Source organism: Alligator sinensis, unplaced genomic scaffold (genome assembly GCF_000455745.1).
Source record: "Alligator sinensis unplaced genomic scaffold, ASM45574v1 scaffold966_1, whole genome shotgun sequence".
Taxonomy (NCBI): Eukaryota; Metazoa; Chordata; order Crocodylia; family Alligatoridae; genus Alligator; species Alligator sinensis.
In genome coordinates this window covers 186,947-202,394 of record NW_005842161.1, presented here as the reverse complement: position 1 = coordinate 202,394, position 15,448 = coordinate 186,947, and the positions used below count along the sequence as shown (strand labels likewise).

The following is a 15,448-nucleotide window of genomic DNA, read 5'->3' as shown; positions in this document are numbered from 1 at the left end:
TTTCCATTACTGCTGGGTATATTGCTCAGTATACATTACTGTTGTGATACTGTTGAGCCCCAGCTCAAGTCTGGGATCATGCCCAGTATGGAAAGGCCAATAAAGATACCAGGGGTGAAGGTATAAAGAAGATTTATTGCTAGCAGTAAAAGGTGCAAGCGGAATAATTTCACGTAACAAGCACACAGATTCGTAATTCTAAGCATCTTTTATACAGGAGTATTGGACCTTCATAAGCATTCTTGTTTGCTAATTGGTTATAAAGGAGTGACGCAAGAAGTTCTTTACTGAGCATGTCTCTATACCTGTGTTTTAGCTATGTATCTCATTTACATACATGTATGTTTCATTAGCATACTTTCTCCCCGCCTAGGGGCGTCATTTTTAGTATTTTAATGAGCTCTTTGCCCTAGTCCTCTGATTCTGCTTTTGTTTTCAAGCCTCCTTTATCTAAGACTGTCTCCTCCTTATCATTGCAGATGGGCGTTAGGTACATAACAGAGACTTTTGCTTGGGCTTTGTATAGTAGTTTCTAGGTCAAACCTCACAATACTTTTGGTAAAAAAAAAAAAAAAACATGCATTGAGGGATTACACTTTCTGTGCAACATCCAGGTCTCATATAGCGGGGTTTTTTCTACGTGGATCTCAAGAATGCATAGAATACACAGGTAAATGTTTTAGAAAAAATTGGGTTTATTCTCGCATAATTTCACTTGCACAACTATAATCTCCTTTGTGTCAAACAAAATACACAGAAATAGAATCTTATTTGCAGTGTTAATTTCAGTGAATGCAGTAGGGGAAGTTGGTGTAACTTCATGTACAAACAAACACATAATAACTTCTTTAATGTACCTCATAGATGAATTAAACATAATTAAGTAGAACAGAGGAAAGAGCAGATTTTAAAAACATCCAAACATGTTTGAAACTAAATCTCCACTGGCATATTATGGAGAGTTTAAAAAAACAAGACTTTACAGTATAGAAGTGTTACTGCAAAATAGCTAAACATAATCTAAATTAACAGTACAAACTTTTCAAAAAAAAAAAAACCAAAAAAAATGAACGACCTCTATTTTCCCTGTTTAGCCCGATCTTAGACAAATACCTATGACACAAGAATTTTAAAATGCCTTAGTAACTTTTAGGATCTTATGAACACTACATATAGTACAATACTTCCTTTTTAAAAAAAATAAAGAAAACTAAATGATACTATTATTTGGCAACAAAAAGTGCACTAGAAAATACCAACACAACCATCAAGAGGGTATTCCCCAATTCTAAGTATTAACATTGAAAAAAAAATACTACAGATAGCTTACCCCCCCAACATTGTACCAACACTAAGTGTAAAGTACCCATTAGAAAGTTGTAAAGGCTCTGAACTCTAAATTCCTTTTCACTTAGCTAAAAATTGGAATAGGGTATTCTGCAAAAGCTGTTACGTGTGAACTAGCATTCTAAAAAGCAGCTAACCCTTCGTGAACTGTAAACCAGTTGGGAAGAACTTTAATGCAACAGTTTATACTCCCGAACAGCATTTCAATTTCCCTTCTATTTCAGTTCCTTTTTTTTTAATAAGCTGAATTGACAGCAACAAAAACCTCTAGTTTCTATATCTAAATGTTTGTCACAGTAGCAAATGACTTCACATTTAACCAAAGCCCCCTAGGAAACTGTCCTCATGAGAAGATGCACTCTCCAAGCCACATCTTTTACATATATATTTGTTAATTTGATTTAATGTATGTATGTGTGTATATATATATAATATATAGGTATAAATTACATGAAAATGTACCCATGTGCAGAGGGCCAGCAGAGGCTTACCTGTCACTTGTAGCCAACTTAGACTACATGTATGCAGTGCATTGACTGTGTCTTGATCCTCTGTACAAGGGTAAACTTCCTTCGTGGATCTCATCACCACAAACTAAAACTGTAGGATTATGATGGAAAGCTGTACCTAAGATGGGCAGCCAGATTGTATTATTGGCAAAAACCTATATATGGTATCCCTTGAGTCCTGGCTTAGTATGCAGACAGATGTAACAACTGAAACATTACAAATGCGTCAAAGGGCCAGCTGTACAAATGTTGCAGAAGTCTGACAACCTGCCAGAATATCCTGCGACTGGGGCCTCGTTGGAAGCCTTGTGTCCATTCTCCTGCCAGATCCTTGCTGACCCCTGTGCCTGCCAGAGCTGGGTTCTTCAGCCCCAAACCCCTCCCCTCTACCTATTCCCCCTGGTGAGAGACGGAGAGGAGAGGTTTGGGGAACAAGCCTGGAGAGCTGGAACCCTGGCGGTGGGGAGCCCCCCACAGACCTGCCAGACCCCAGCTGATCTCTCTGCTTTGGCACCTCCAGTCCCTGTAGCTCTGCCTGGCTGTTGCACTTGGAACCATTCAAATGTTACTTCTGTCTGCACCTTTCAAGACCACAGCAGAACGGACAATGCATGATGAACAGGAAAGAGTCCTCAGATGCTATGAAAACAGAAGGGTTGGAAATGAGTCCTTGGAGAGTCACAGGAAAGAATTAAAATTCTTTGATCCAACTTGATCTATGACAATCTGTACAAATAAAGGAGCACCAAAGTGATAAAAATGAAAGCAATGGACAGCTACTTAAACAAAACCCAGCTTCCGTGGGTATTTCCAGTACGCCTCCAGCCAAACTTCTACACAAGTGGGAGAGGGAGGTCCTAGTGTTTTCTACATGCAGGATCTGAGCAACTTAAGTTTCCCTCTGGACAATTTCTGGCTAATAAGGGGGCCAGTACAAAAGTTGAAATTCTGACTCCATTGAAGTCAATGGAGCTAAGATTTCACTTCAGATCCTTATGCCTTTGAGGTAGAGATCGACCACAAATCTTTTGTGGTGAAAAGAACCCTTTAGTTTACAATCTCTCTTGTTAGGCTCTGACCGTATTTCATACAATACTGCCATTCTCACCTGTGCTCATTACAACATTCAGTAACTGTCTGACAGTCTCATTAGATCACTGACAAAGTAACAGTTCCCTTTTACTTGCTTGGCATTTTAAGATCCTAGAATTTACTTTTAAACACAGAGCAGTCCTATACAGAAGTACAAGGAATTCACTGACAATCTCAACAGAACCTCTTCTGAGTCAAGCAGCTATGCTAGGTGAACATATTTTTACCACAACTTTTTATGCACTTAAATTAGGTCCTAAAAATATCATCATACATGCAGAAAAATAATTTCTCCAGGATGATTCACATTTTAAACACTGAAAAGAACAAAATGTTGTGCCTACAGTCATTTTTCTGTTAGACTGATGTAGTACCTGACAACAGCATACTCACATTTTTATACCGCATACACATAGTCACCTATATATGAATATATATATATGTATGTATTTATATATACACTGATATATATGTTTGTGCAAAACAAACTCCAAGTTTCCTGTGGAATGCACATATGGGGAAACCCCTCAAAGCTAAGGCAAACTGGCCTGATTCCCAGCTTTTCTGTGTTTCAAGGGTTTTCACTGTGAGATTAGACTGTACCGAAATTCCAAAATGGCAAACAGGTCAGTAAGAAATTAAACACTAGTGTTCCTGTAAAACTGCATGCTTGTTATGTTTCAGTTTGGAAAATGTAGTTAATAAGGATACAAAAGTTGTATTACCTATAATGTTCCCCTTCCCCCTTTACTTGCCTGTAACAAAAGGTGGTCTTTTAAAGGGTAAAAAAATTGTAAAATTAACATTAAAAAACATTCCATCATAAAAACTCATGTTGAGAAAATACAGAATCAAGTACAACTAGAAAAAGTTTATGTAATTTATCAGTCATTTGGCTTAGTATCATTTCAGTAACTTGCTGTTTCATTCAAGGTGCCTGAGTTGGTTCACAAACAGCGTAACAAACTTCTCATGTTTATAGTCTGGCTTTGAACTGGTATTAAACCTGGCAAAAATACGGTGCTTTTGAGTCCTTGTTGGCATACAATTTTCTGTTACTATATTTTAATTTGTTGCTCTATGTCAAGATTTCAATTATGATTTGCACAGTAAACAAAAATCTTGAGTGTTCAGGGGTTACAAACTCAGTATCAGCTTGTTCAGAATAGCAAGGGAGAAAAACTGATATCAAAACGGCAAAGACATGAAATGCTTTGATTCTGAATCAGCTGAATCCTTAACTTTGTTTGATGCCTGGGCAAACACTGCAACTTTCCCTTCCCCTTGGAGTCAGGCAATTTTGATGGGCTGTGTCATTTAAGCCCTAAAACAGCAAAGACTCTTTAACATGTGATTAAGTTCATCCATATTCATCACAGCTCTTAATTGTATGCCTAAATTTAAGCATGTTCTGTGATGGATATGGTCAGAGTTAAGCACCTGCTTAAGTGCTTTGTTGAAGCATGGGCACTGCCCATGGCAGGGCTGCCAGATGAGTTGCAAGTAAGAAGCTTAGAATGGTGTCCCTACCACAGAAATCTTTATGGAGTAGAGCTACTGTGTACTTAAAGGGAGCGAGAGACTGCTTACCTTCCAGAGGATTGTGTTTCTGACAGAGGAGGCTAGAACACCCACGTATTCTGCACCAGAAAAATGTGCAGTGGATTATTGTGGAGAAATCTGGACAGATGAGCTGAGACTCCAGTTGCTAAATGCTCCCACATCACGAACAGAGATATTTTGGAGCCTCCAAGAAAGATACCATAGAAATCAGCTAGCTTCATAGTGTACCGTAAGTATCCTGCCAAAACTCAGGAGAAAAGATGAATCTGCCCTAAGCTTAATTACATCCATCTACATCCAACAAAATACAAAAGGGAACAGACTATGATTCAGAAAAACTCTTCAGGAAACTTCAAAAGTTCTACTTCCTGGTACAAGGTGACCTATCTGGGTATATTCTCAGGACAGCCAAGAGGCCAAATCCAATTTTAATTACAGTCAGTTAGAGGTTTCTTCTTTACTTCAATAGAAGATGGCCCTCAATACGGATGAATTGGGAGAAAGGGATAGATGCCCACCCTGCTGGTACCTACATACACAAGAAAATGGTTTCAATGACATGGTGATCAAACAGGCAGCATAGCTACAGGTGGGAAGTGAGTCCTGTAAAAAACATATTTGGCACATTCATGCTGGTAGAGAGACAAATGGGTCCAATTCGTTTTATAGAAATAGCACAAGGCCAAAAAGACATTTCTGTGACAACTGGGTGCTTATTAGGGCTTTCTAATATGCACCAGGAAACTGAAAGTACTTATGCATCTGTCATATTGCTGGGAGAGTGGTTTTAAATTCCTGGCTGCACCTTCTTTGCACCTATCTGCACTGCAGAGGAATTCCTCCTATGAAAAGTGACAAGAAAAACACAGTAAGGCCCAGATTGTGCAAAGAGATGCACAGCACTCCACTACATTCAGCATAGCCCAGCCTAGGTGCATGGCTGCATCCACATGGCACAACTTGCAGGATTAGGGCAAATCTCATTTACCAGTGGCTTGTTAATTATTTTTTAGCAGGGTTTGTGTGTGTACAGCCCTGGATAATAATGAGGTTCTGTTACAGTGCTCTGGAGCTCAGATTTGGTCCTCAGATGCCCAAACAATCTACCTTGGAGGATTTGCTCCTCCTATACTCTGCTCTGTCTGCCCCACTCCGACTGGAACGTTTCAGAAGATACCCCCATCTTCCACTAAACTATTTCAGTTGTTTCTAAATCTTGTGTCTGGCCACTTCCCCTTTCTGACTTGTTAGCTCACTATTACTACAGAGCTTCAAAGTGACAAGGTGTTGGGAGAAATGCCATTCTCCTTGCTAAAATAAGTAGATGTATGTGAATGGAGTGAAGAAGACTTCATTGTATGACTCCTTTGTCTTGCAATTACATATAAAGCCAAACTACCCACATTAATTCTGCCTCTTGGCATCCTCTCTATCTTTTCACAGCTATGTACAAAGCAAACTCTTTTTTTTCCCACAAAGGCAATAAATGCATTAAAAAGTCACAGTATTATATTTAGAAAAGATTTGTAGACAAATATTAGAAACACTACAGCACTAATCCTAATGCCAGCCAAGAAAATGCTACTGAAGTATTACTTCTAAACCAATGGATTTCTCCAGTAAAATAGAGCTCAACAACAGAAGGACATTTAACCCTATGCCAAGAGCTAGCACAAGGCCTATGTACCACTTCTATCCTACTTAATTCTCTTTTTGAGAGCTAATACAGAGCTTAAATGATGTGCAGGCCTCATGCTGGTCCCCTGAATAGAGGTGAATTTTACCCGATAATGAAAAGTGAAGACGAATGGGCATCCCACAGTTCTGAATCTCTGCAATTTCAGTCACCCTGATGTTTTCTTGTGAAATAAATGACTTTGCTCTGGGGTGGGGATTCTGCCTGATCTCTGTGTTTGTCTCAGTGAGGATAAAGGGGGCTCTGTTAAAGAAAGGGACACCAAACCCCACCTGCAGCATTCACTCCATATACAGCATTGGTGGCATTCCCCATAAATAAAACAGGAAATAAAACACACTTATGCAGCACTGCACTAGGTAGATTTTAATGGTGCCTACTGTGTTATTTGTAAATGTAGGCTGGGATTTTCAAAGAAGCCTAAAGGAGAAGCGATAAATCGGACCTTCCCAGATTTTTTATTACATTCCCCTGTATCATGGTTTTAAAATCCATATATTTATCCTTTTTTATTCTGAAAAGTAATGGTCTGTTTCAACCACCTTGTGTGTTTGGAAAAGAAAACAGTGACCTCCATCTTTACTTCTGTGGTGTATATTTTTGCTCATCCACCCAGAGTTTCCTAAGACTTCTCTATGGTCCCTTCAGCAAGTGAAAATGCCATTTGCCTCTTGAGCTTTAATTACAACACAGGTTTGTTTTTTCCCCATAATTTGTTTCCTGCTTATTAAGATGTCCTGTGCAGTGGGATGAGGCTGCAGGAGCCACTAAACCAAGCCTGCACTGGACTGGCTGATTGGGTGACCAATCATATGACCTGGTAATACACAGAAACTGCGCAGTTCAGTGCCATGGCACACACCTCATGCATGTAAGCCACTTTATTTTCTAGAGCCTGATCCTTAGAAGCACTGAGAACCTGCATGCCTCACAGTGATGTCAAAGGGCCTTTTGCTTGGCGAGCCCCTCTCAGGTTCAGCTCCTTAGAAGAGTTAGCTCTAGATCCTCAAAGGTATGTTGGCACCTTGCTCCCAATGATTTCACTGAGAGTGAAAACCTAATACCCCTTGTAAATCCATGGCCCTGTTTCATTTTTTCAGTCTCTTTTTTGATGCCTGTAACCCATAGGACAATGGATAAATCCATGTGTACAAGTTAGGGCAATGAAAATGGTTCATGGGCTGGGGCACACGACTTATGAAGAGAGGCTGAAGGAACTGGGCTTATTTAGTCTAGAGAAGAGAAGACTGCGAGGGGATTTAATAGCAGCCTTCAACTACCTGAAGGGGAGTTCAAACAAGGATGGAGCTAGACTGTTCTCAGTGGTGGAAGATGACAGAAGAAGAAACAACGGTCTCAAGTTGCAGCAAGGGAAGTTTAGGTTAGATATTAGGAAAAAACTTTCTCACTAGGAGGGTGGTAAAGCACTGGGACAGGTTACCCAGAGAGGTGGTGCCTCTCCATCCTTGGAGGTTTTTAAGACCTGGAGAGACAAAGCTGGCTGGGATGATCTAGTTGGTGATCATCCTGCTTTGAGCAGGGGGTTGCACTAGATGACCTCTTGAGGTCCCTTCCAACCCTTATTTTCTATGATTCTAAGTCCTGTTGGGCAGTCATGGGAAAAGTTTACGAAAACTGTAACTAGTTAAAGTTAAAAGTTAGCAGCCTTTAAAATGAACTTGTGTTAAGTTAAATATTTCCACTTTCAACTAGTTAAAAGTTAAAAAGAAAGTAACTAATTAAAAGTTAAGTTGATTCATGAGAAATGCGTGAAACATGGTGAATTGCCTCTTAGCATCATTTTTCATTTTCAGATGCAATGAGTTTCTTTTCCATAAGCTCACAGAAGCACACTAATTTACTCAGCGCTCACCCTGCTTTACCTGAAAACAATGTTATGCTTGTCATACAGTTTTCAGAATAACAATTTACCAATACCTGTGTAATATTAGATCCTTCTCACCCTCTCCATGTGAAGTACTTTATAAAAGTCAATCCATCATATAGGTATACCAGAATACTAGAAAGGAGATATTCATAGCCAGGTGACAAATGAAAGCTGTTTCCACAGAAAACCTCTGTTGTTGCAATTTTTATTGCTCAAAAGGTAACAAAAGGGTATGAAATACATCTAAATTAGAAATAATGAAAGTGTCTGAAAATCAAAATTAGACTGAAATGAGAAAATCAGTTTAAATGAGAAAAAGAATGGTCAGTTGCATAGCAGAAGCTGTTTAAACATGCTTACTGAACTTCAGCAAAAGCTGCGTTTCAAAATTTGCGTCTGACAATTTTCCTCTTCTGTCTTGCAAAACTAAGCCCCACTACCGAACAATCACTGTACATGGGCGAATGAGGGAACGCTTATGTTATAACGGATTAATAGTTTTTTCATAGTAGGTGACATCTCAGATAAGTTTCTCACAGATGACAAGTAATGCTCAACTCAGGGGCGATGCGTAGGGGGTGCAAGCAGGTGCACATGCACCCCCTGTGCATGGCAGTGCACCCCCTGCAAAAAGACACTGCCAACACTGCTGGTGGCACCTGCAGGCAGTCGCTGCTCACCACCCTGCCGCTGGCACTGCCGGTGCCATCTGCAGGTAGTCCACTATCGCCCCTGGCTGCTGCCGACAGCACCTGCGAGTGGTTGCCGAGCCCTGGTCAGCACTTGCCACCCCCTCTCCTTTGCCTCTCCCTCACCAACAGTGCTGGTGGCATCTGCAGGAGCTCCCCGCTCACCGCCGCCGGGCTACCGCCACTGTGCTCCTGCCACCACTGGTGCAGCTACGCCCCACCACCCCGCAGCCGCTGGGGGCACGTGCCGTTCATGGCTCAACTTCTTGGGCTCTGATCCAGATATTCATTAAAATTAAAAAAGTCATCATCTGCTTCACCCTCTCTACTTGCTCCCACTCTTACTGGGATCAATGTCTCTGCTTGCTTGTGCTTTTTCCATCCCCTGCAGCCAACTGGCTGCCCTGTTGACTTCTGCAAATGCACAGAAAATGCCAGCATGAACTAAGGAACTCGGGGACTTGTAGTTCTTAAGAGACCATATCGCATAGGAAGGCACACTACTCTCTCTCTCTCAAACAAGAAGTCCTAGAGTTTCAATAACGAAATATTGTTCCATGTAAGTCCTGGAAAGTGGCTGTATCAGAAAGAACTCTGGGAAAGCCGCATTTCAATTTTTAACGTTAACCTTTTTTTTAACCAGTTAAAGTTAAAAGTTGACAGCTGAAAAATGTAACTAGTTAAAGTTAAAAGTTAGCCATTTCTTTAACTGTTTAACTAGTTAATTAACTAGTTAATTCCCATGACTGCTGTTGTGTACAAAAAAGCCCAGGTAAACAATACATTTTCTGGCTGTTGAGCAGCAGGAGGATGTAAATAGTAACCAAGAGTAAAGGGGTCTGCAGTGAGAGTTCCCACCTGCTCTGGACTGGGCAAGAAAATGGAAAGGGCCTCCCTGTCCCCAAAGGATGGTAGGGGAGGGGTAGGGAGGTACAGAGGGTGAGGGACTGAAATGCACTCCAATCCCTCAGTAAAGAAGAATGGGGTGAAGGATGGTTTCCTTGACTGCCCACAGAATCAAGATTTTCACTAACCCCTTTGATTTGGTACCTGAATCTAGGTGTTACAGTGCCTAAATAGAGGCCCCTTAGGAGCGGGGACTCTTTGGGAAGGGGCTGTGTTACTGCTGCCTGTATAAAAGACCTAGCATAAAGGGGCTATGACCCTTTGAGAGCTATTGAAATATAAAGTCTAATATGAAGTAGCATCACCCAGTGTAGCACAGTGTGACTTGCAATGGGTCACCCATCTAAGAATGCAGGTCAATATTCTATCATTATGGTAATGTTGGTCTACCTTGTAAATATGCTCAGATAATGTTTTTAATTCATTTCCATGCAATGTATGGTACTGTCTCCTCTGAATGTCTCTTGTCCTCCTAACAGTTAAAACATCAGTCCACACTGATCTCTAGGGATAGATTACATAAGCCTTAACAGCACTGTGGCTAACAAAGACCTTAAGTAATAGTGGCCTATGCTTTGGAGAATAAAGTCCTCGATGACTGTGAGGCTTGTCACTATGATGAACAAAAGAGCAGACAACTCTGACATCCTGTGTGACCACCGAATCATTATGAATATCATACAAGGTTGTATAATTCCTGAACAAGGGAAAATTTACGACAACTGATCAGTAGATCAGATACTTTTAGGACTTTTGGTTAACTCTAAATAAAAAAAAAATTCTGTTCCAGAAACTGGCAGTGCCAATATATTACTGAATCTTCCTGGTGAACAGGAGAAAAAAGGACAACTCTGTGCACAGTAGTCTGGCACTAATGATCACATAATCTCCTTGATGCATAAGATTTAATTCATGATCTCCATATAATTAGTTTCCTGTGATTGTAGAGAGATGGGTAATAATGAAGCACACTCCCAAACTTCTCCCATCACCTCCCTTGTTTGGTTCCTAGTCACATCAATATGAAGTAGATAACCTAAATTCATGTGCATCAAGATTAAACTACAGTTTGAGCTTTCAAGTGATGTTATCACTTGAAGATGCAAGTAAGAAGATGAATTTAAGATGCAATCAGACATGTTAAGGATTAGAGCTGCTGTTTTTGCAAGATCCTACAAGAGTTAAGTGGCCCCTAATCTCAACCGAATTTCACAGGGATTTGGGCACCTTCTTAGGCTCCTTTCAAAATCCCAGCAGAGATTCTTCTCTTAAACCCAAGTTACTTTTCTTACGTGCCTATTTATTTTGAATAATTTATGCTAGTGAAATGATGTCTTCAAAAGGGATCCTGAAACTACTTCTTAAACAGTGAGATATAACATTAAGCTTATTTACAGCTATTGAGAAAAGTTGGGACAGCAATAAAAGGTTAGAACAATGACATTTAATGTTACTCCATTAATAGATTTTATCACTCTTCCTACCACGACAATGTGTATTTTCATATACATTATATTTAATAAAATGTATTGATATGGAAATAGGAAAGCATGGGTTTAGTACTATTTACAATGTTTAATTGAAACAATTTTCTTAACAACATTGAAAAATAGAAACTTAAAAGTTCTTTTAACTGTGTTTTCAGCCAGTTAGTGGTAAACAAATGCATGCCTTGAAGTTAAACTTCCTCTAAAATGTGGTCAGTTGAAAGTTTCTAACTAAAGTGTGTATCTCTGCTTTGTTCAAAAAATACATAAGTATGTCATTTCTGATACAAAATTCTACACTATCTTCAATAAATAAATAATAAAGCGATTCTTAAAAGTATGAAATGTAAACTTTGTTGTCCCTCCAACATACAGGATTATGTTTTCAATTGCCTGAAACATTACAGTGGTCTTGTAGGAAATTATAATACACAGACACTTCCCCTCACGTTTTACACTTATCACCATACTAGATATCCATTATGAAGATATCCTAATTTCCTAAAGGAAATTGTAAAGACTTGCAGTGCTAGAGAATACCATCTATACAGGAAAGGTGGAAACTAGTACCAAAACAACATGCAAAGAACATCAAAACCTAACAGCAAGCTCCACAAAAACATCAACATGCTAGTGAAATGGTTAACACCTCCCATTCTGAAATGAAGCCATTACAAAAATACCAGCTTATGCATGATCATTAGATAACGAACAAAAGGACTCCAAGCAGAACAAAGAGGAATGTTACTCTCAGGGGGTCTACTGTCCTCTTAAGTCCCAAATCAGCAAACACTAAAGCATGTGCTTAAAGAAAGTAGAATTTAAGCCTGTGCTCAAGGTTGCTGAATAGGGACGTTTTGCCAAATCTCAGCTTGCATGGGTGTGGGGAGTTACATGGGAAAACTCCTGTACTCCCCTCCCCTCGCTAAGATAACAAGACCCTTTTGCTTTGGGGTTACTCACTCTGCACAATCACAAACAAAGATTTTGTTTCTGGTCACATCAAATATTACAGCCAACAAATTTATAATAAACCTGGTTTGCAATGAATGTCTTTGTGAGCTACAATATGCTACTGCCCTGATTTCAACACCATGATGTCAAATATGTTTAGGCACAGTACAATTTAATAACCAGTCACCACTAATTGCTTTTCCAACTAGACTCCATAGGGTATAAATTAGCTTCCTGAGCTAGCGCAGTGATTTTTTTTAATTACAGCTGGTGACCAGATTATCCATCAGTTTACGCACATAAAGTAGTATTTGAGTGATACAGTTCAACATTCAGCAGGGCTCTCTATCACTTGTGCTCATTATTCAAGCATTTACAACCCTACAGAAAAAATGAAACTTCAACAGGTATTGAAAGTCAGTGCACTCTTAAGGTGAAATTCAGCTCTGTGCAGAGGGACAGTGCAAAGCCTGTGCACAATTTTCAGTTCCACTTGAACCCTATTTTGAGAGGCTGAGTCTGCATGTGGTGCACTAACAACATCAGATCTGCTTATTATACATTTTAAAAAAAAGAAAATCTTTGCAATAGTACCGTGAAGATCTATAGGTAAATTATTGGCGATCATCTTACCTGGTAAGTGTTCATTCACGTTATGTTTACACACCACTTTTGTGGGGTAATAGGCACAACATTCTTAGGGGAAAAGTTTACAGAAAACCTTCAAAGGTAGAGACACTGACTGCTTCATGAAAGTTAAATAATAGTGTAACTGGTGCAAGTGCAGATATCTATACGGTTTGTTAACCTTTCAAACTGGAGCACAAGTTACCACTATGTTATTTTCAGGAGCCCTGAAAATTATGGTAAAGTTCCACATACAGGGTGAGAAAAGTTTCCTCACAAAATAGGGGTGCAGTTTTCAGCAAGGATTATCAAGGCACATAGATGCTCCTGTTTGCGTTGATAACCCTCTTGCACGTGAAGGGCAAGCAGTAGTTTCATATAAAAGGGATAAGGATTTTGAGACAGCTTCTGCAGACACCTATTGCAGTGAACTCAGATTAAAATGAAATACTGATTTCCCTCTAAGGCTCATCAAACAACTGCAGATCTAGTCGGACTACTATCTCTCCTGTTGGGACTTCATGAAGCAGGAGACACTTTGTGACTGGTCCTTTTGAGCCCTGATCCTTCTTAATATCCGCCACACGGATTTCTGTTCTGCCCAAAAAGTCTGAAATGCAAAAAACAGCATAAGCTGAAGTGAAACACATTTTATTTTCCAGTTTATTTTGTGACAACATGTTACTATGAAGAAAGCATTAGGCTTTTAGGCATGCAGGATACAGGGAGGTAATGGGCCAGTTCCTAATCTACCTATTAGGATCTAAGTGGCACTTAGGTGCAAGCATGCTTCAATTCCACCCTGCTCTGAGTCCTGGAAAACCCATTAATGCAGCTACTTCTATCAATTGAAGCCTTAAGACTAAGTTCCAAAAAGCAGTGAGGAGGAGGAGACCACCCCTCTTCTGCCTTAATGGGTTTTCTGGGACTTGAGCAGGATTATACTTAGATTATACTTAGATACCTAAGAAGTGAAAAAGAACCCAGCTCAATAAGTCTGCTGCATACAGTAATTTTATAGCAAATACAAATGGAGTCTTAATGTCTCCTGATTCTAAATATCAGTTGTCTAAGTCACTTCTGTGCACCTCTAGCCTGACTCTCAGCCTGGAGGTGGATATCATCCAGAGCGCATTAGGCCACAGCATTGTAAATAAAACAGCACTTGACTGGAATAATCCATCATCACGTATCTCTTTGCTGCGTATTTAAATGGCTTCTTTGTTTTGTAGCATGTTAGAAATAAAAGGTCAGAGCAGTTCAAAGTCTGCAACATGACTCAGACCAAGAACAATACCCTTCTGAGCAGAATAAAGCCACGAAGGAAACTAATCCTGAGGTAGGCCAATGGGCTCAACTCTACCGAATGACTGGTGTGCTCTCAGCTCTCCCTAAGAAAGGATACCACCCTCCTATTTCTCTCTCTTTCACACACTTGCGTATGCGCACGCGCGCACACATGCACACACTATTCTGTGCTACCAATATGCTCACTGAATTTTCTAGGAGTGACTGAAGCTTTAAGTAGAACTTTATTTCCTTTCTCCTTAGCTGTGATTATGGGAATTTTATTTTAATGAAAAAAAAAACCCCATCCCCTAAGAGATTCTCTAGTCCCACAACTCCCTCTCACTTTCCTACTTAATCTCTGCAAGCACAGGTGTCTCTGATATGCAGGTTTGTATCACAGGCTAGGAGAGGAGATTTTTCCCCCGAACACCTCCCCTGGCTAAAACAGTAGCACCTCACTGCTGTGAGCAACTTTCACTTTCTGCACAGAGGTGTTAAATAAAGGAAATGGGCATCAAGACTCTTGGGTTTCCAGCCACAATATTGCTACTAACTCATCAAGCTGATTTGAGCAAGACCCTTCTTCTCCCTTCTGTTTTACTGTTTCCATCTACAAGTGACGTCTACTTCAGAGGGGAAGCTGGGATTTTGATTAAAGACACTACAAAATTGCACGTCATATTTCAGGTTGCATCAGCTTCTACAGGAAAAAGAATCAAAAACACAGGCAGCTTTATTCTTCACCCATTTCCACTGAAGGGGTTCTCCAGACAGGAAGTGTGGCAGATCTACACCTTGGGTGCTGCTTTGTTGGTGAAATGTTTCACCTCGGCAGCCATGTAACTCCTAAGGCACGGAAAGGTGGGAAGAAGTGTACACATTACCAGAAGCATACCAGCTTCCTACTTACCATCTGGGGAGAACTGATCCCTCTCAAACACTGTTATGCACAGCACATCCTGCTCTAGGTCTTTGATAAAGAACTGGCAGTTTGAATTCCATTTAGGATTGAGAGTGTCCTGTATAGTCTTGGTGATGTGACACTGAGAGCCCATGGTCACTTCACAGTAGGGGTTACTCTTTCCTGGAAGGAGGAAGACAGGTGCAGGGATGTGAATGAATGTTGTTGTTTCATGGATATCCTTCTAAATATCCTCTAGCCTCCTCTATCATGAAACTGGGGAAAGGCTGCAGTACTGCCCCATGTTGAAAAAACAGGGAAGATCCTGTGAAGTACTGAGCACCCTCGGCTCCCATATGTGGGATTAAGCTTGTCAGGCCCTTACCAGACATTCAAGGGAAGGCTTTTCATAGATTCATAGATTCATAGATGTTAGGGTCGGAAGGGACCTCAATAGATCATCGAGTCCGACCCCCTGCATAAGCAGGAAAGAGAGATC

General features: G+C 40.3%; 1 protein-coding gene across 1 annotated transcript in view; it reads right to left on the bottom strand.

Moving 5' to 3' along the window:
• Positions 1–9,261: 9,261 nt before the first annotated feature.
• The window catches only part of ITSN1 (intersectin 1), a 174,132-nt gene continuing 167,945 nt past the window's right edge, over positions 9,262–15,448 (bottom strand). Inside the window, exons 38-39 of the mRNA XM_025206536.1 lie at positions 14,959–15,132; positions 9,262–13,368 (exon numbers count right to left, since the gene is read on the bottom strand). Of these exons, the coding sequence (XP_025062321.1) occupies positions 13,220–13,368; positions 14,959–15,132 (323 nt within the window). The 3' untranslated portion in view covers positions 9,262–13,219. The remainder of the gene's footprint in view (positions 13,369–14,958; positions 15,133–15,448) is intronic.